Genomic DNA, 19,463 nt, shown 5'->3' with positions numbered 1-19,463 from the left:
CAATAGAGTTCTCTCAGTATGTTGAGATAACCTGTGCCCGGATCTTCAGAATCTCCAGAATTAATTATGGTTGTATTGAGTAAGTTGTTTGGTCTCGAGTCTGATAAGTTTTGTTGTGGGCTTGGTAGTTCCGCCCTTGCCGTTACTGGGTGAATCTCAATGTCTGTGGTTGAGTGTGAGCTGTGTGGCAAAAGTTCCTTTCCGGTTTCTTCTTTTTCCTTGGTAATATTTAGAGGTGATTTAAGCATTTTCACCTTGCTGGATTTGGATGGAGACACGTGTTTTGGTTGTGTTTTTTCGGTGGTTTTAGTGTTCCTATTTGCAAGGGATTTCTGTGAATCTAGGCATTGGTGGTCCTTTGCCTCGCTTTTCAATTTGCTCTCTGCCAACTTCCCCTCCATGAGGGGCCGAGAGGTTTCCTCTGCGCATTCATCAAGCTGGCCAGCAGAGGACGAGCCACAGGCCAAGCCCTCATTGTCCTTGGGGCCTCCTCCCGTGGGAGGAGCTTGTAGGTCAGCAAGTGGCTGGACGAGTTCCTCATCTACCAGAGCTTTCCCACCCACGCACGCACCCCAGCACCACCATTGTGGCCTCGCAGGGCCGTCCCAGCTCGCCTCCCTCAGCACCCGCTACCGCCCCTCCCACGGACCCCGAGCCCCCAGGTGCTCGAGCCATACTGAAAAGGAGGGACCCTACCTTGGGCACGAGACACCATCGAGACGTGCCGGGAACCGGCGCTTGGAGGGGCTAGGTGGGTCGCAGGCTGGGCCCTCACCCGCTGCCGCCGCTCCTGCGGTTTCTCGAGCCACCAGGTGTTCGCGCCATGCTGTAGAGGAAAGGCCCTACCGCGGGCGCGAGACGTCATCGAAACAAGCCAGGATCTGGCGCTCGGAGGTGCTGTGCATGTCGCAAGCCAGGCCTTCATCCAGGGGTAAATTATGTTTATGGGGGTGGGGGAATTGGGGTGGAATGCTCAACTTTCGGCGAGACTGCTGTTCGTATTGCATTAATAAGCAAGAATTCCGGGGAATCCGATCTTTTATGTGTTTGACTTGATCCTTTCTGGGGATACAAAAAGGGAGGGAGTGAAGCAAGGATGTTTTCCGGTCCACTCTTTCTAGCGGGTCTTTCACTGTGCAGCGACCGCTTCGTAGTAAACGTCCCGCTTCTTCCCGAGTTAACTGAAAGTCTTCTGATGTGGCACTCTGCTTCATGGTCTCTCTCATAGAAGGAGAATGCGTGGAAGCAGAAGCCTTCCCGTCCCGTTTGGTCATAGTGTCTTTGTTGTTAGGCAGGGGTGGGCCGGGCTGCCATCCTGCCGGACTCCGCGGCCGCTCCACGGCTGGAATGGGTTTTTTAAGCCCTCCTTCTGCTTCAATGGCAGGGAAAAAAAACTAGCTTTTCACAGCTAGGGAAAAGAGTTTGCTGCCAGACTGCACCTCCACGCAGCTCTCCACGGTTTTATGATTGTTAGGGCAGAATTGTATATTGATGTTCTCTTATCCTATTTTATGAGAACACTAAACTTGATTTTTTTAACCTCTGCTGGTTTTCTCGATCTTAGGTGCTTTATTTTTGTGTACAGAGAGACTTTGTAGCAGGAGAAGTACTGTCCTGGTAACCCATATGGCTTTCAGGGCATTGTCTCTTTTGAAACAACCTTCTTTCGGACCCAGGGTGATTCTATCAACCTACATATGCGTGGTGGAGTAGGTGGGTGGCAGGTGCATTTAGGTTTTGCCTTCACCAACCACTGTAGTCATTTTAAGCACATTAGAATACAAATGGGTTTACATGGTAACCATTTGGGAACAATTCCTTTTTTCAAGTCATGCCACCAGCCATTTTGTTTTGCGGCATGTCTGTAGGACCACAAGGTAGGCCTACGATGGTTATTGAGCTGACAAGGTATCCCTCTGAGCCCCGCCCGGTATCACCTAGAAACCTTTAAACTAGGTTAGCCAAGTTAACTGCCCCGGACATGGCCAATAGACATTCTGTGTTGGTGGCCCAGTGTTTTTGTATTATGCCCTGTGGTGCAATTAAAATTCTGGCTCAGGCCAGCCCCTGAGTGAATGAGTTATCTGTGGGAGACCCTAGGAATTCCCAGAATCTTACTCATATTGGTGGAGAACTGCTGTAAAGATGGACTGTTGTTGCTGAAGATCTGGTTTGGCCATAGTCACTGGACCCTAGCTTTTTTGTACTTGCTTCACGTTTATTTTAAGGTGGATGGAAATCCAATGTGGCCTCTTCCGAATCCTCCTTCCACTCCTCCTTGCTGGATGGAATTCCTAATCCATTTTGGGACCATTCCCTGGCCTTTGCTGTACTGCCTCCCTGCATAATCCTCCTTGACCATGCTCCTCGAGGTAGGGAGTCACCCTGGCTTGAATGAGTGGTGGGCCACTACCACTCTACCTCCACTTCGCCACTTGGCACTCCGCCACTCCGCTTCTTCACTGGGTGCAGGTTCAAGTTCCTGGTTCACAGATCCTTTTCTCAGACTTGTACTTACCAGTTTCTCCTGTAGTTCCTGGGGTGTATACCAGTAAATGGCTGTGTCAGTACTTGTGCCCGGTTCCTAGGGTTCTGAGAAATGTCTTAGAGTCCTCATCAGGGGTTCCCTGGGTCAGTGAGTAGTGGCGTGCTGCAGGCTCTTCACCACATATTGACATTCACTGGTGTTTTTCCTACTGTGCTTCCTCCTTCTTCCACCAGCTAGCCCTCAAAACCTGCAACTGGTGCTCTAAAAGGTGATCTTCTCTGGGGTCCCCTGAGTTGGTTGCTTCTTTGGCAGCACCTGTGATGTAGGACTGTTAATTGGATTGTAACAATAAAAACGGCTTGCCCACAGACTTTGTAACGTTTCCTTCCCTATAGGAAGTGATGGGACAAACTTTTAAAACTGACTGAAAGGGGCGCTTATCTGAACTTGGACATTTTTCGTGTGCTTCCCGAGTTTTACACTAAAGTATTTTTAGACAGTACCTGCGATTTAGTCTTTAAAGTAATAAAACACTGCACTTTGTGTCTATAGAAAGGTACTGGTGTTGCATTATCAAATATTAGTACCCGGCGAGGGACAATCAGATTGTATCAATCAATCTGATTGGCCTTCGCCGGGTCCCTACCAGCCCGACAAAGACTCACCTGCCAAGGTGAGCAGCACTGCGTCCCTTGGAGTGTCATCCCTTTCTTCGTCAGGCAGCCATGGAAAGGGAGAAGGGACTACGTGTAGTCCCTTCCCACCGATTCATGGTGGCCATTTTTCTTGCTCGATATGAGAACTGGTTGACACGCCATTTCACAACTTGAGTAAAAATTCTATTAGTACTCCAGGACAACGTGCCGGGGTACTAATAGCAATAGAAACCTTGGAGGGAGGGCATTACTGTTTGGGTAGTGCTCCCAGGGCTATGTTAACACTATTGCCCCTGAGGCATTACCCGACTGGTATTGCCCCACCACCCCGCTCGGGTTCTATTGCTTTATTGGTTATTCTATTTGTACCCTGTAGGTCTACAATATAAGTCTGTGATTTCATGTTTGATGGCCTCTGGGGCACAGTTTATTAATTGTACGGTCTTCTTTTCCTCTGTGCTACTCACTATATGACCTACAGTTTATTGGTATTGCTGTATATTAGAAGTTGTGGGTTCTAATGTGGAGGTTTATGTTTTGGCATTTTGGAATCCTGAAAATGCTATGTACGTTTCATGTGTTTTCAGCAACTTCTTTTTTAAAGTGGTCACTTCCCTGAGGGAGGATAGACAGAGGAGGCCTTCTTTCTCAAAAAGTCAGAAACTAGACAGTAAGGGGTCGATCGTCTGTAAATCGGAACTTGGTGCTTTGTAGACGAAAGAGGGACTGCCCTATGGCCCTGCAAACACAAATAAAAACCCTTGATCTATCTCAGAGACACTGAATTTTTCTTGAGCCATCTGTGACAGCTACTAAACATATTGTGCAGTGTAAACTGAAAACCCCAGAGTCACAAGTAAATGTGCCAGGATGTCTTCTTTCTTTGGTGCAAAAGAAAGAAAAATACTCGCTAGCAAGCTACAAAACGTCCTCTTTTTTGTTAGGGGCTTGTTGGGAGAGGACTGCAGAACAAGCAGTGTTTTTTTATAACCATGACCAATGGGTCAAACACACTTTTTATTATGTAGTATGCAATAAAACTTGATATACTTTTGTAAATCCGACCTTCCCATCTTTTTAGATTTGTTGAAAAAGATGACTGTTCTAATCCAGCCAATATTTGTGTAAATCCTCAACCTTTAGTGCGACATCAATAGGTAGCTCGCTGTGGAACCCCTTTTCTTTACTTGTTCTTTCTTTGGTGTCCAGGGAAATAAATCATGCAGGAGGCCACAAAGAATATCAAAGGGAAAGCCACACTGCGGTGATGCAGCCTAAGTAGCTGATGGTGCCCTTAAATCAAATGTATTCATTACAATGAATAAGAAATAAAGGGGTACCTGCTTCCGGCGTATCTCCACTGGGCCCCACAAGCTCAAGTGCCGGTCTCCTGTGAGCTGTGAGGGCCGCCCATCTCTCCTTGCCATATACCGGGACGAGTGTGTTGAAATCTCTTGCCCATGAATTAACAGGCCTATCCGGCTGATCCTCCAGGACACCCAAAGAGGGATCGGACTTTGGGTTGCAAAGGACACGTTTAACCTCTTCAATGCCAGACAATAAAAGTCGATAGTAGAACAACCCACGATCACGTACAGCCATGTTGGTTTCTTCCTCTGCAAGGGATAATTCGGTGTAGATTTTACGGTCAAGAGTCAGTGGATGTACACAATTCAAGTATGAACAGGCAACCTTACTGTAGGTGCTTACTAAATGTATTTCCCTAGACCAACTCTCTATTACATTGCCACACATTTCTTTTATAACCAGATTTTCATACTGTATTAATAAAAAACACTTTCCGGCTGATATTCTCATATACAATTATGTTGTCTTCCGATGGATGAGAATTACACATTTTATTTCAGTCAATTATTGAACATTGTTATTAAGTTTGGCTATCCAATCAAGCCATGTAATCCAAATTCTAGGAGAACACTTAGCAGTATTTCAGCCTCCTCCGCTTTTACTACGAACTCTGGATTCGGCGATAACAGCAGCAATTCTGTTATCGCCCCAAAAAGTGATTTGTGATAACTGATTTGCCCCCACATTTGCACCACACCGCCAACCTCGTAATGAGGCCCAAAGTGTCTCCATATGACCTTTTGTAAATTCAAAGTCTCCCTCCTTCTCTTGATCTTGTAGGACACAACTCAAGCTGTGCCGATTCTTTAATTTACCCATCATTACCAACACTGGGTTCTTTTGCCAGTATAAGATATTAGTTATCTTCCCATTTTAGCCCCCATTTACGACTTCTGTCTTGGGTTAGAGATTTCCTGTATTTCAACTTTTTTCATTCATTGCCAACTAATAACCAGGTCCCATAGTTCCCAACACAAGGATCACACATTATTCATTTTTCAATACAATTTAGGATCTAGCTTTTGGGTAGCATTTTAAGCGCCTTTCAGCAACTTGCTAATCCAGGCTAAGTAGTAGTCCTCCAGCGTCCTTTGTCAGTGCATCTGCAGAGCCAAAGCAAGGTTCAAAGAGCGGTTCCAGACATTTTGTTCCAGTACGTTTACCATTTCTTCAGCAAATGCTTTAAAGTGTTTAAGCACTTCTTAATAGGTGCCTTTTCCAGTTTTCAGCACCCCTCGGCAGGAGCCTCATCTTAAGCAAGGCAATTCTGTGCCCTTTCTCAAGTTCCCCCACCCAGCACACACACACTCCCTCCCTCTTCCTGCGATATGGTCGAGCATGCCCCATGGGCCGGGAGGATAGCCCAGGGGCAACACAGTCCTCTTGGAAGCAAGACGACGCAAAGCAACACAGGGTCAAATCCCTGGTAGTGCTTAGAAATGTCTTCGGTATTAAGCGTGTCATAAAAAAACAATTATAATTATTAATGCAAGACTGAGGTCAGGTGGCCAAAAGAAAATCTTTACTTTCTGTACATTGGTTGGGTAAAAGCCTATCGGTTCTTCCTGAGCCAAACATTTGGATGTACGTGATCATAACAGATTACGAAAAGCTTGAATTGCAAAATACCGAGGCACATTTTGCAATTCAAGCTTTTTGTTTTTAAGTTCTATTTGTCCCATGCTTTTTTTTCCTGTATGTGAGGGACACGCCCGTCGCCCTCGAACCTGAAGATACTGTACTATGGGAGGAGGGAACACCCCTTCAGCCCCTGCTCACCTAATTTGGTATTTTCAGGTTCTGTCTTTTCCAGCTATACCGAAAGCTGGCAAACCATCTATTCAGTCTTTTTTTCTCAATATTTTGATGCGATTCCAATCATTGTACTGGATAAACTAAAGTGTGGTTTCCTTCGAGTGTCTAAATTCTGCAGAGGTTCAGCTTTCAACATACAAATCATTAACATGAGCTAATCAGCCCTTGTCTTGTTTTGTTTTGAGACACCATCTCCTATAAAGTGTCGAAAGGGTGGCTAATGAAAAGCTCAAGTCCTTAACCTCCAGGATTCTTGGAGCTAATAAAGATAAATATTTAAAGTGTGGTACAAAGCAAACAAAGTGACAACCTATTCTTTAAATGTCAGTCCTTACTCTAATACAAGAAAGCCTTCTGGGAAGGTTCTTGCAGGAGTTTCTGGCAGTCTGGTCTCTATTGCAGGCCTCTTTATGTTCACCTTGTATGGCATCTTCCAGTGTTTCAGCCTTCCGATTCCATGCTCTTCTCAGCCTTTTAGGTTCATAAGATTCACAGCAGGTCTTCAGTACACACCGTGCCTTCTAACAGGATTCACAAAAGGTCCCTCCCGGACCTCAGGATTCACAACCTTCGCTTCAAGTGCAGAATTCAGAGTAATACAGATGAGTTTTTCTCCCTTCTCAACAGGGCATGATATTAAGACGTCCACCTGCCACAGGTCTGGTTTTGCCATTGGCTCCCTTGGGAAGAGTCACTGGACCTTCCAATTCCTTCGAGACTAGGCAAGTGCTTCTCTACCACCATGGTAACCCGCTTCTTTAACCATCTCCCGGCATAGACCACTTCCAGCCTTTACCTCTTGGATCCTCTTCCACGCTTTCCTGGTTCTTCTTCAGACATCTGTCCTCTCCTAGGCTTGGCATCCAGGAGCCTCCCAGTGTGTCAAGGAAGCACCAGTAGACAAGTCTGATTCCTCTGGGCCTCTCCCTCCTTCCCAGCCTTTTTGAAGTTACATGGACGTTCTACATGTTGTCTGTATTACATTATGAGCATGGCCCTTGTGCAAGTTAATTACTGTATAGTCTGCATTTCCTGCAGTGAGGGCTGGCACAGTTTTTTAAGCCTTTGTGACGTGCAGCACCATCCTTCAAGTTGGTGTTTCCTGTAGTGTAGATTTGCGGCAGCCCTGGTCGCCCTGTGCTAAAGTCTGAGCATTGTGTGTGTTGCAGCTGATGTGCGTCCCTTCTCCCTCCGGCCGCCTATAAGGTAAGTGGTGGATGGTTTCTTTTCAAGTTTCAAGAATTCCATTAGTGTACAAAACTCATTGATAGTCACACTGTTTTAACAGTTGTTCCGGTTCAAGAGTAGTGTTGATCTTCAGTGAGGGTTCCCTGGAACTGAAGTCCTCCTTATTCTTGCCGGTTTGTTCCTACCTCCGGTTTCCAAGTACCCAGGATCCTCAGAAAGGGTTCCTGGGAACTGTAGTTTTTTATACCATGACCCTTGATGATGGCTCCTAGCAGGATATTACTGTTCTTCACTACACTGGCTTTTGCTAATCTGTCATGGGGAAACAGACATGTCATTCAGGCTGTCAGTGGTGGGAATCATTGTTTCCCTTAGTCTTGTTACATTGTTATCACTTTCGGTAACTTTTTATCATTGTACAATGAAGCTTCCAATGCAGTACACTGGGGTAATTTTTTTGTTTTGCCCTAGACTAACACTCAAAGGATTTTTGGTTACTTTAGGTGTGCCTACGGGACGGGTTGGTGGCACCAGTTACTTTTTGCTATTTTTTAGTGTATTTTGTTTTAGCGTTACCGCGTTTGGCTAAGTAGTGTGGCTAGTGTCCAAACATGGCCGTGCCACAAGGTTTTTCATTTGTCCCTTGGCCATCTTTTCTCTAACCCTTCTTCCTGACCAGTAAGCATGAACTTCCAGTGCCCGGAAAATCTGAGCCTTTTCGCAGGCTACTGCAGGGCCATGTGTGTGCTGCCAGGAAGTGGGTTGGGACTGTCTGCTCCCAATCCACAAACTGGTTTCAGTGTGTCTGAAGGGTATGCATGAGTTGTGCCACCAGTAGTCGCGATAGGACCACTGCTGGGGTGTGTGTGGGCCAGATCTTTGATTAGCTAGTCAGAATTTCGATGTATGGACTTCCTTTTTTTCTCTGTATGTGTGATAGCTCCACAATGTGTGAATACATCTTATCCATATGCAGGGTCCATGTGTTTTTGTATATTGTGAGAAACCCGATAGTATTCTCCCACCTACTCTTTGGGATCTTACATTCAGGGGGCCAGGGAAGAGCCATCGCTTTTGGATCCCGACCCTCGGGTGGACAAGCGAGGGAGGATCACCTGAGTGGAGGGTCAAGGGGGATTGGGAGGAGAACAACCAAAGACGAGACATGGTATTCCCCTTTTCCCCATTATACACCAACCCACTCTCCCTCAGCCCTAATGGGGCATTTTCAATCCCACGCCATCTCCCCCTCCCCATTTCCAACAATTACTGGGACGAGGAAGAGGAAACTGAGAATAATGAAGATTACCCATAGCAACAACATAGGGATACAAGGTGAGGCCTACCAACTAACACCTTTGAATTGAGATAGAGTCAGGCGGGGTCAGGCACTTTTCCCTAACTGTGCACACCTGACTCCCATTAAATCACCTGCAGTACATAAAGGGCGATTCTGCCAGGAACATTGAGTGAGCTGGGGTTGCTGGATTGAACCAGGAGGCTAAGGAGAAGAAGGCAGCAAGGAGAGTAATCCGGACGAACCAGTGGAGTGCGGGATGCCGAGACGCTGGCCCAGTGTGTCTGAAGGGCTGCAGCGTGGCGAGAGCTGTGTCTCCAGGGAGCTGGAGCGGAAAGGAAGGAAGCCTATCAGCCTTGGTTAGACCAGTGCTTGTTCCCCTGGGACGTGTGCGAGTCCCATGAGTAGCTGAGGGGCAGGTGGTGATACCCTGAACTCGACCCAAACCCATTTGGACTTACTTGACATGCTCACCAGTGCCACGCTACTGTGGATAAGTTTCGCAGAGAGAGCAACTCAGTAGCGTGTGGGTGGCTGGAGCGGGAGCAGGAGCGCTATGAAAGGAAGAGCCCGGTGAGTGAAAGCTAGAAGAAAGAAAAGCAAAGCAGAAAAAAAGTAATGACAAAGCGAAGCAACGAAAGCTAGAAAGTAAGTGGAATGGTAGAAAAAGTGCACTAGAGGCATCGGATGAAAAGAAAAACAGAGCAAGTGTGCTGGCGGTGCGAAAGCAGCTAGGAGGGGGTGCGAGTGACCCGATAAGTAAAGGGGCACAAGTGACAGAGACAATATAGAGGGTGAAAGCAACCTGAAATTGAGAAATGGGTGCAAGCGACCCAAAGGAAACAGAGGGTGCCAGAGAGCATGGTGAAAAGTAAAGAGAAATGTGCAAGAGGCATTAAAGGGTGAAAAGAAGGTGCAAGGGTGCACAAAGGAAAAGAAGGTGTGCAGGGCACACAACAAAGTAGAAAAGGACTGAGTGAAAGAGGCACAAACGAGGAAAAGGTGCGGGGTTAGAGGTCAGAGAGGACGTGTCTGGAAGGAGGAAGGAACCTGGCGTTCTCCAAAGTCTCTGATACTTCCCCCCGTGAAAGAACTGTACAGGAAAAGGTACATCCTGACAAGAGGAACTTTTTGTTTGCTTGAGACCAGAGGGGCCCAGGCTTGGGGAAGGGAACCCTAAAAGGCCCACCAGAGACATTGCTGAACTTTACGAAGAGAAGCCTAGACTTGGGGAAGGTAACCCTGAGAGACCTAACAGGAAATGTATTTTTTTGTGTGTTTGGAAATGGGAGGAGCAAAGCTCGGGGAAGGGAACCCTGAGAGACCCAGAGACCTTCTGAACTTTATTGGTTTGCTGCAAGAGTCCTACGTGGAAGGTTCCAAGGGCAACCCTTTTGAGTTAAGCTATTTTGAACTGGCAGAACTGCACCCATTGGTATGACTACCTGAAACCAGCCTTGGTTTACATTTTCTTTTGAATCACCATTTTTCCTTTAAGAAGACCCCCTATGACATTTGGTTTAAGAGTGAGGACAAGCATACGTTTGGACACACTTTGGTTTTGGACTTAAAGACATCGACAGCCCTTAGTAACATCAGATGAGCGAACAATCACCTTAGAGTTAGGGCCAGATAGGCATTACACCAACACCACAAAGTTTGATAATAAAGGTTTCAAACTGTTACTTGGGAGCATGCGTCTCTCTTGATACCATGCCTGTCTCACAATATACATACATTTATACCTGCAATGATAACCTAGTAGCTGTTTCACATTGATATGAAGAATACATAAATACTTTAAAGTGGCCCATGTAAACCCTGTGTACATCAGGCCTCCTTGAAGGTATGGCAAAAGTGGACTTGACTGGATAGGCTCCCATTGACGAATGCCGAGGATGGAATTCCTATTGGATACGGAACTTCCGTGCAACGTAGAAGTTAAAGTCAGGTGACACTATGCATCCGTCTGAATGCTGATCATCCGCAAAGTCAGTTTTTGGCATGGAGGAATGAATATGCGTTTGTGTCGAGTCTCAAACCGGATTAAACGGATCTCCCTTGATAGTCATGTAGACACTTATTCGCTAACTGGGTGCTAAATGTGTATATTGGTTATTTGTTAGAACAGTTAGCCATTCAAGAGAAAGGCTCCCTGTGGACCTCTTGGTATTATGTATTTTTGTTAGACAGATTTATGGAATCTGTATTAATTCAACACACCAAGAAATCATGCACAGAGAAGCATGAAATCTTCCATTCATCTAGAGCAGTGGTCTTCAAAGATTTTTGGCCTGGGCCACCTCCAAGCAAAATGTGGACAGGCCGGGCCCCAAAAAATGCCAATTGGACAGTATGTTCAAATGGCTATGAACTATTGCATTCCGTCACTGCACTCTACTTCCAAGTATAGTCCCTTGGCTCCCCTACCTGGTCCCATCATAGTCGCAGGGATCCCTCATCCCACCCCATCACAGTCCCTGGGCTCCCCCAACCCGTTCTCAACACAGTCCGAGGGCCAGTGGGAGATAGGGATTTTTTTAAGTGGAGGGGCATAAATATTTCCCACAAAAATGCCATGTTGACCGAGCGCAGCGAGCCCGAACCAATCAATGTGGGTTCGTGGGGGGGTTTGCGCCCGTGAATTTTTTTAAAATAATGGGTTAAAAAGGTGCATTTTAGAGCATAATTATTCAAAAAATGGGTAAAAAGCCAAACACTTTGCAATTGGCGCTGGGGGGGGACAAAGGGGAAAGCATGGTATTTTTGAATGGACATCTATGATAGACATCCATTAAACAAAAAAAATCCCTGTATACATGCATCCATACACGTTTTTAAATAAAAAATAAATGGGCATAAACTTACCTTCTGCAGGGGTCTGGCGTGAGTGCTGAAATGCCCTGCTCCAGGTTTCTCTGTCTGTATATGCGAGGAGATGCAGGAGCTCGCCCTCGCACATACAGACATGCAGTGCCCCAGCCAGCATTTCCAAAGAGCTCTGCAAGGCTGGCGAAGCAAAACTCCCCCAGTGTTGCATGGCTCAGTAAGCATGTGCGGCTGAGAAACTGAACTGTGTTTCCCTTTGACAGTTCAGCCAGCCCAGGAGCACTCCCTCAGCTGGAAAAAAGCAGCAGAGGGAGTGCTCAGTGTTTCACTGGGCTGGCTCCTCGGCTCTTCCATAATGGGTGAGGGGGCCACTGGGTGGATGCCCCCTCGCCCTTTATGAATGAGCCGCCAGGCTTGGACTGGCCCATAGGGCAATGCCCGTACCAGAAATGCAAAAATGCTAGTGTAGGCCAGTGAAATGTGGGCCAGTTTGATGAGCTACTTCACTATGCAGCTAGTAATGTTGACCATTGTTGCTGAATATTCTTTAAATATCACAATGTGCTTACATTTTAACAAAAAACACCCCCTTGGATACTATTCAAACAGCCTGTGACGAAAGGAATGAATATCCCAATTTTTTTTTTTTTTTTTTACATTTCATGCTGAGCTCCCGCGTTCTTTCTGGGATGTGGCCGTGTCCCCGTGGGGGGGGCACACCCCACAGTTTGAAGACCACTGATTGATCTAGAGAGAGACATTATTTATGAGGTAAACTATTTTTCCTCTACTGTTGATTGTATAGACAGGGAGCCAGCGCTTTGAGCGGTATCAACATGCGTAATACATGAAAGCTGTTTATGTATGTACATCTTGCTTTTTTCAATAGGATTAACATTCAAGTACGTTATTCCCCACAGCCATTTAAGCGTCATGCTTGACATTTTTACTATTAAATAATACAAATTCAATGGGATGATTGACGCGCCCACATCTTTTGTGCTCGCCTTAAAAGCTTCAGGTCAGTTGCTTGTAACGCATTATAGAACATGTGGTGTATATTTAAATATATTTCTCATCCCTCTGACCTCTTTCATCCTTCCAATCCACGAGCCTATGTGACAATATGGGTTACTGAGGCATGCATGTGGGTGTTCTTTAGAACTATGTGCACTCTGTCTCTATATGTGACATCTATGGATGGTAAAGTTGCTGATGCTTTCTCCGATTTCTGGATCTTCCTGTATCAGTTTACCACATCGAAGGAGTTAGAACTTGCATGTGGACACCACTAACCAAAGGTTTTCTACTTTTTATAAACTAACCATAGGAAAAACTGTCGGTCTTTCTTGATCCGGAAGGAGGCTTCTCTTGTTCCGGATACAGATCTTTTAACAGTTCCCAAGTATCAATTCTCAAACGTAGTGTTAAGTCTGGTTTACCATCCTGCCGGTCTTAACTGTAGATCTTTTTTACCACAAAACATATTTTCCTTGTATCAGGGGGAAAGTCTCTTCCCCTGGTTTCTTCTTCCAACTCCGAACTGTAGCGCCAAGTCTGGTGCACCATCCTGCCAGACATGACTATAGAACTCAGAATTTCAGAAAATGTCTCGCTCTCCTTCACATTGGTCCCAGATCCCTCTGGGTTGTATCAGGATCTCCCAGACCTGATTTGCAACACCACTCTCTTATGTGTGGGTCCCAGACCACTTTATACTCTATTTGGCTCTCTCCAACTTGCTCTGGGCCTCAGCCCCTTCACTATAGGTTTCTTCGCTCTTGTATGGGTCCCTGACCCTTGTGCTTTGCTTTTGTGGGCCTCGCCCAACTTCTTATGGGTTCCAGGCCCTGGTGTGTTGCGTTTGAGGATTCTCAATGCCAACGTCGCTCATCGTCCAACTGAACAGGCCTGGTGTACTCTCCTGCAAGATACTGTTCCACAGGATATTGTATACAGTTCATTTCAATCTCTCTCTTCTTGGCTTTCTCAGGGTCCCAGACCCTCTTATCTCAGCTTTGCCTCTGTATTTCTTTCGAGTCCCCCGACCCATTTACTTTAGTTTGCCTCTGTGGTTCGCTTGATATTGATATTTTATTTCTATCGCGCTCGTACACAAGTGTTTCAGAGCTCGACAAGGCTAGGGAGGGGAACAGGGGAGAACAAAACAACGATCTTACTAGGCCCAGTGACATTGAGAACATGCAAGCGCATGGGAGAGGGGGAGGGGAAAAGTGCATGGAAAGGGGGAGAAGTGGAGAGTGCGGAGCTAAGGAGAAACAGATAAATAATAATAAATAAATAATAAAGGCAACAAACAGTGGTAGTGCAGCCAGCAATTGGCAAGTGCTGGGTTTAAGACAGCAGAGAGGGTAGGTCTGATAAGTGCAGGAAAAAAAAGGGGTGGGGGTACTGCATGGGTACAGATACAGAGCCCAGTGCAAGGGGTGGCCTGGGGGCAGTGCGGGAGGGTGGCAGGGTGAGCAGGTACCGGGGCCCAGAGTACAGAGGGTGGCCAGGTGCACGGTGCCAAGAGAGAAAAGATCAGCAGGGGAGAGGGGGAGTGAAGGCAGAAGCAAAGAGAAAGGTCTTGAGGTGCTTCCGAAACAAGAGATGGTTCTCAAGTTTTAGAGTGGCAGGGAGGCTGTCCATAGGGAGGCCCCAGCCGAAGACAGATCTACCCCCAGCTCGTTTATTTGAAAAACGACTGAGCCTGAGGGAGTTAGTGGTAGAGGAGCGAAGAGCTCGAGAGGGGAGGTATTTGCGGAGGGATAGCTGAAGGTATTTTGGACCCAGGCCCCAGAAAGCGTTGTGGACAATGCAGAGAGTTTTGAATTTAATCCTTGCATCCACTAGGAGCCAATGGAGAGATTTCAGAGCTGGAGAGATACGATCTCATGGCTTCAGGACAAGGAAAAGTCTTGCAGTCCTGTTCTGGATTAGTTGCAGAGGGCGGAGAGTAGAGGCAGGTAGATTTAGAAAGAGGCTGTTACAATAGTCCAACTAAGAGAGAACCAGAGCTTGGGAGACCATGAGCTTCTGGGGGAAGGAGAGGAAAGGCAGAGTACCTCTGAGCAGGTGTAGTAGTAAGTTTGACTTTTTTCTCCATCTGCAGCATTTTTACTTCGCTCTTGGTACCTCCGGTGTAGGCTTGACCAATGGCACAGTCCTAATTTGTAGTTTGGGAGAGCAATATGCAGTCTCTATCAACTAGACTATGCAGGTTGGTTTCCATAGGTATTCTTCACTGCTCCAGCCTTCCTCCTGGTCACAATACTGAACGGATGATCAACGCAGACTCCAGTGAAACTCTTCTTTGTCTCAGTATTCCCCTGGAACTTGGTTTCCACAACTCTATACATAAAGATAGAGGTGTGGGGGACCACAGGGTACTGAGTGGGGTGAATGGAAGGAGAACCAGAACTGAGGGAGGGGAACACTGCGTTCTCCCAAGGGGATTGTCACTGGTCCTATGGAGGGTTTCCTTCCCATGAGATCCACCCGCTGCGTATCAGCCCCAGAGAGACTATCGGGTAGCTGCCTCACCTCAATGGCCTCATGGGAAGGGGCTTCCTCCATGGAAGCAGTGACAATATCCTGGGATTTGTCACAGCTGTCATGTGTGGAGTGAGAGGACAGGTCATGCCTATTTAGGACCTTGACAGGGCATGCATTTTTCTGTTGAGGTAATGCCCCCCCCCCTCTTCACATGGCATTTGACTGGTGCTGCAAGATCAGTTTGTGTGATGGCATTTGTACTCACCCAATATCCATGTCCTTTGCCCTCTGTGCCTCTCCATGTGTCCAGGCAGTGTGCTGTTCCGCAGCACCATGGCATTGTGGGTGGAACCAGAGGTTCGAATCCCGGATCTGAAGCTGACTAAAAGCCTGATGTTCTTAAAACTTCTGAATGATACCTTACTAAGCTGAAACCAGCTGACAGAATTTCAAGTACTGTAACTGCTTTATGGAGAGTGGGCAGTATGCATTATGGATTCCGTATTGTGAGGCTGCTTGCAATATCTGTGGTAAAAATCTGATGGGAAATCCCAGTGAGGAACATAGGCCATCTGATACCAATGTATATGCTCCAACAGGAAGGCATAGGATAACCAACTTGCCACACATTGTACATCCTTCTTGCAAAAGGGCCACTCAGCTAAACAAACTGACATGGACTTTGATAGGACATGGAGAATAACCAGAAATGACTTGCTTCAATACAGAGGCAGTGAAACCACAGAATAAATTGCCCTGGTCGTCCTATCATCCAGAGGTTTGAATCCCAGTCTCGCGCTTAAGCGCGTTATAAAAGAACAATTATAATAATTATAATACAAGTGATTTGAATTATTTAGGGCCTACAATCGGTATTTAACAGATAGAAGCGGATGAGGGGCACCCTTTAAATTGCATGCAAACTAAGACATCTAGCACAGTCACTCACCAGAAGACGATTTGAACCAGATGAAGAACAAAATTGGCATGGAACATCCCCATGCAAGGGTATGAGTGGAAAACCTGCCAACACATTTGCACCGTATCAGCTGTAACAACTCCACAGAGCCAAACCTTACAGACACAAGGGATATACAATTGCAAACCATCCAATGTGGTACACATCATCCAATGCAGGAATGTCCCAAAGGAAGGTATGTTGGAGAGACTTGCAAGGAACTGTGCAAAAGAATGAACCAGCATAGACACTATCTTGTACCACAAAACAGAAACACTAGTTGGTTAACACTTCACAAAGGATGGGCACACGATGTGAGAGGACCTGTCAGTGATGGTACAGAAAGGCGGTCTCTCGAATAACGCACAAAATATAATATGGGATCATCTCAAGTACTTGAAGAGCGTGTAAGGATGTAGAAGTAGGAGACCAACACACAGATGGCATGCTTTTGGCTATGAACTTTTATTGGAGGACAAATGAAAGAAAATCCTCTCTTACCCCAGGTCTAAGGGGTTGCCCTGCCTCAACTAAATACTAAGAAAGCTGCCAGGATATCCGTCTAAAGAAAGAGTACACTGTTCTGTGTCCAAAACCTATTTCCAACCCTCACACTATAAACCTCACTAAAGAAAAGGTGTAGTCTTGTTAGTCCAGAAGAATGGTTCCCCTCTTCGGGACATCAAGCCAAAGTTCACTTCGAGGATGCAAACAAAAATATTCTTCAGGGTTGTAAACTAAAAGTCTCAAAAGGTTCTTTGGTTGGGTTCCAGCAAATCAAATAGATCAAAAGTCTCTTATCTTCCTAACGTTAGGGGGATGACTCCCTCCCCCCAAACTTTCTTTGGTTCCTTAATGGTTTTCACAGTCTCAGGACAAGTGTCTTTCTTTTCCTGATCAGACATTTCACAATACCAAGAGAATATTTCCCTCCTCTTGGATCCTTCCACAATGTTGGTCAAGACTAAGGGGTATGTTTCCCCTGGCCTTTCTCAAGCTTTTCACAATGCCAGGAGAATGTCTCCCTTCTCTTTGCGTCTTTAACAATCTTCAGCAAGACAAGGGGTATCTCTCCCTTCCCCTGGCCTTTCTCACAGTGCTCTCAGTAGCTCCACTGTTACCCTTGTTCACAGTATACTTGGTTCACTGTCCTGCCAGGTACTGTGAGTATATATGATATGATATTTGAGGCAATCCATTATTGGGTTTGGGTCCCAGACCATTCTTGGTTCTTCTTGCACCTTACACCCGGGTTCACTACCCTGCCAGGTATTCCTTTTGTCTGGTCCCGACCCTTCTTATTGGTTTCTTTCTCTGTCTAGGGTCCCAGATCCCACTGATACTGGTTTATTTTCCGCTTCCGAGTCCCAGACCCTTTTCCTATTGGTTTCTTTCTCTCTTGGGTCCCAGTCCCCTATTGTAATGCTTTCTATGCCATTCAGGAGATCATGCAACCGTCCCAGTCTTCCCACCCTCTTTCGGTCACTTAACAGTGTCTCAGTTGTCGACGGGCTTCAGCCTCCTTCTCCGGCATCTTCAGGTTGTTCCACGAACTGCGGAGGCTTTGCAGTGGTTCTGTGCGGTCCTCCTACCTTCCTCCGATTGTTCTAGGAATGCAGCACCTCTGGAGCTTTTCCCTGTTGCTCTCTGGCTTCTTCTGATCGTTATGGCGGCTCCACAGCGGCTCTTTGCTGTTGGGGTGCACAGCACAGGCAGTTCCTTCGCTCCAGCCTTCTTGCTCGGCTCTTTGCTCCACCTTCTGTCTCCTGCTACAATCCTTCCACAGCTTGTCTTCTAGGGGCGCTGCTGCAGGTGGGTATCTTTCTCATCTCCTGCTGCTTCTTCTTTCTCTGTATGGGATTTAAATCTCCCGGTTCCTCCACGGAGGAACTGACACCCTCGATTTGATTTCTTCTGTTTTATGGTAGCTGAGCCAATAGGATATCTCTAACAACTAGGCGCTTCATGAGAGGTGCTCTTCTGCATTTCTTCCTCTTGGAGTACTGATTAAGAGGACTCCTAGTGAGTCAGTTTGTCTCTTCCTCGTCTCAGTACCTAAGGGATACGAGTCCCCACTCTTCCCAGTCTCAGTACTTCGTACCTTGCTGGTGTGGCAAAGGTACATGGCTACACTAGGAAAGTTGTTGGCGCGAGGGGGGTGTGAAGGTGGGCTATGGAGATACCATGTTCTCTTCGGATTGTCACTAATCCCATAGGAGGTGTACCTCCATGAGATCCACCCGCTGAGGACCACCCCCAAGGGGATTATAGGGTAGAGGCCTCGCCGGACTCATGGGAAGGGGCTCCCCCACAGAGGACAAGTGACGACATCCAGGGATTCATCACAATCGTCAAAATGAAAAATGCTGATATGAAAAAAAGACAGTGTTTATGGCACACTACGGCCTAACCAGTAGTATCAGAAGATGACCTACCGTTGCCACCTCGCACATATGACTGTTGGACACATGTTTCGGACCCCTGAATGAGTAAGGACACAGGCATTATGTATGGCGATTTTGGATGTGTGAGCACACATGATTGGTACCCATTATTAAACAAGAAGCGATGTTCAGCCAACAGTGGAAATTTCACCATTGTAACAGTGGTAACGTATTGTTGTGTTTGCCACTTTGTATGCGAGTCATTAAGAGACTGACATGAGGCACAATTAGGATACATTTGGAGATCGCATCTTGGAAGCCTGGGGAATATTTCTGTATTGATTTCAGCATATGCATACAAGTACGTCTAAGTAGCTCTAGCTGGTTTACTGTGCAACCCTAGCACAGGAAGGAGGCTGAAAAACACACAGACACCTTTGACAATGTTTTAGCCCCAACACACTTGTGCAGGGTGCTTTACTTAGTTTGGTTGAGCTTAAACTCACTGCAACCAATTATTTGGCTGCAATGCAAGGAAGATTCTAATACACAAGTGTGTTTGGAAAAACGTGAGACTGGATGAAACATTTGAAATTTAAGAACACTGTACATGTGAAAAACCTGGACTGTGGAATGCATGTGTGAAAACAGGACATCCTTTCTTCCTCAAACTGTTTGCCTTTAAATCTAATATTATGGAATGTCTCAACAATAGGATCAGTGTTTTGTCATTCTGGGCTTCACTTATTATGCTCCACACTCTGAAGTGTTTGGGCACACTGCATGCAAAATACTGGTTGAATAACGTAGCACTGCTTGAAAGGCAATTTCCGAACAATGAGAAACTGTTTCTCAGTGGTTGAGCATATGCCAGTTTCCTTCCAATTGTATGGCATTTTAGACGAAGGGTCCATGCAGAACTGCTCACAGCCAATTTTAAAGCGGGAGAATCCGTTGTGTTTTTTTCTTTTTTTCCCCCTTT

General features: G+C 46.3%; 1 protein-coding gene and 1 long non-coding RNA gene across 3 annotated transcripts in view; one reads left to right on the top strand and one right to left on the bottom strand.

Annotated features, from left to right (window-relative positions):
• AP4B1 (adaptor related protein complex 4 subunit beta 1) overlaps positions 1–19,463 on the bottom strand; it is a 92,738-nt gene that overhangs the window by 23,056 nt on the left and 50,219 nt on the right. Inside the window, exon 10 of one of the 2 annotated variants that reach the window (XM_069633368.1) lies at positions 4,485–4,760. The exons of the other annotated variant lie outside the window; for it this stretch is intronic. Within the exon in view, the coding sequence (XP_069489469.1) occupies positions 4,485–4,760 (276 nt within the window). The remainder of the gene's footprint in view (positions 1–4,484; positions 4,761–19,463) is intronic. 2 annotated transcript variants of the gene reach the window in all.
• Positions 1–19,463, top strand: part of LOC138520939 (uncharacterized) — a 212,172-nt gene that overhangs the window by 179,352 nt on the left and 13,357 nt on the right. The gene's annotated exons all lie outside the window — the stretch shown is intronic.

The sequence above is a fragment of the Ambystoma mexicanum genome, chromosome 13, assembly GCF_040938575.1.
Source record: "Ambystoma mexicanum isolate Mex_15411 chromosome 13, UKY_AmexF1_1, whole genome shotgun sequence".
Classification (NCBI taxonomy): domain Eukaryota; kingdom Metazoa; phylum Chordata; class Amphibia; order Caudata; family Ambystomatidae; genus Ambystoma; species Ambystoma mexicanum.
This window is presented reverse-complemented; position numbering and strand designations above follow the sequence as displayed.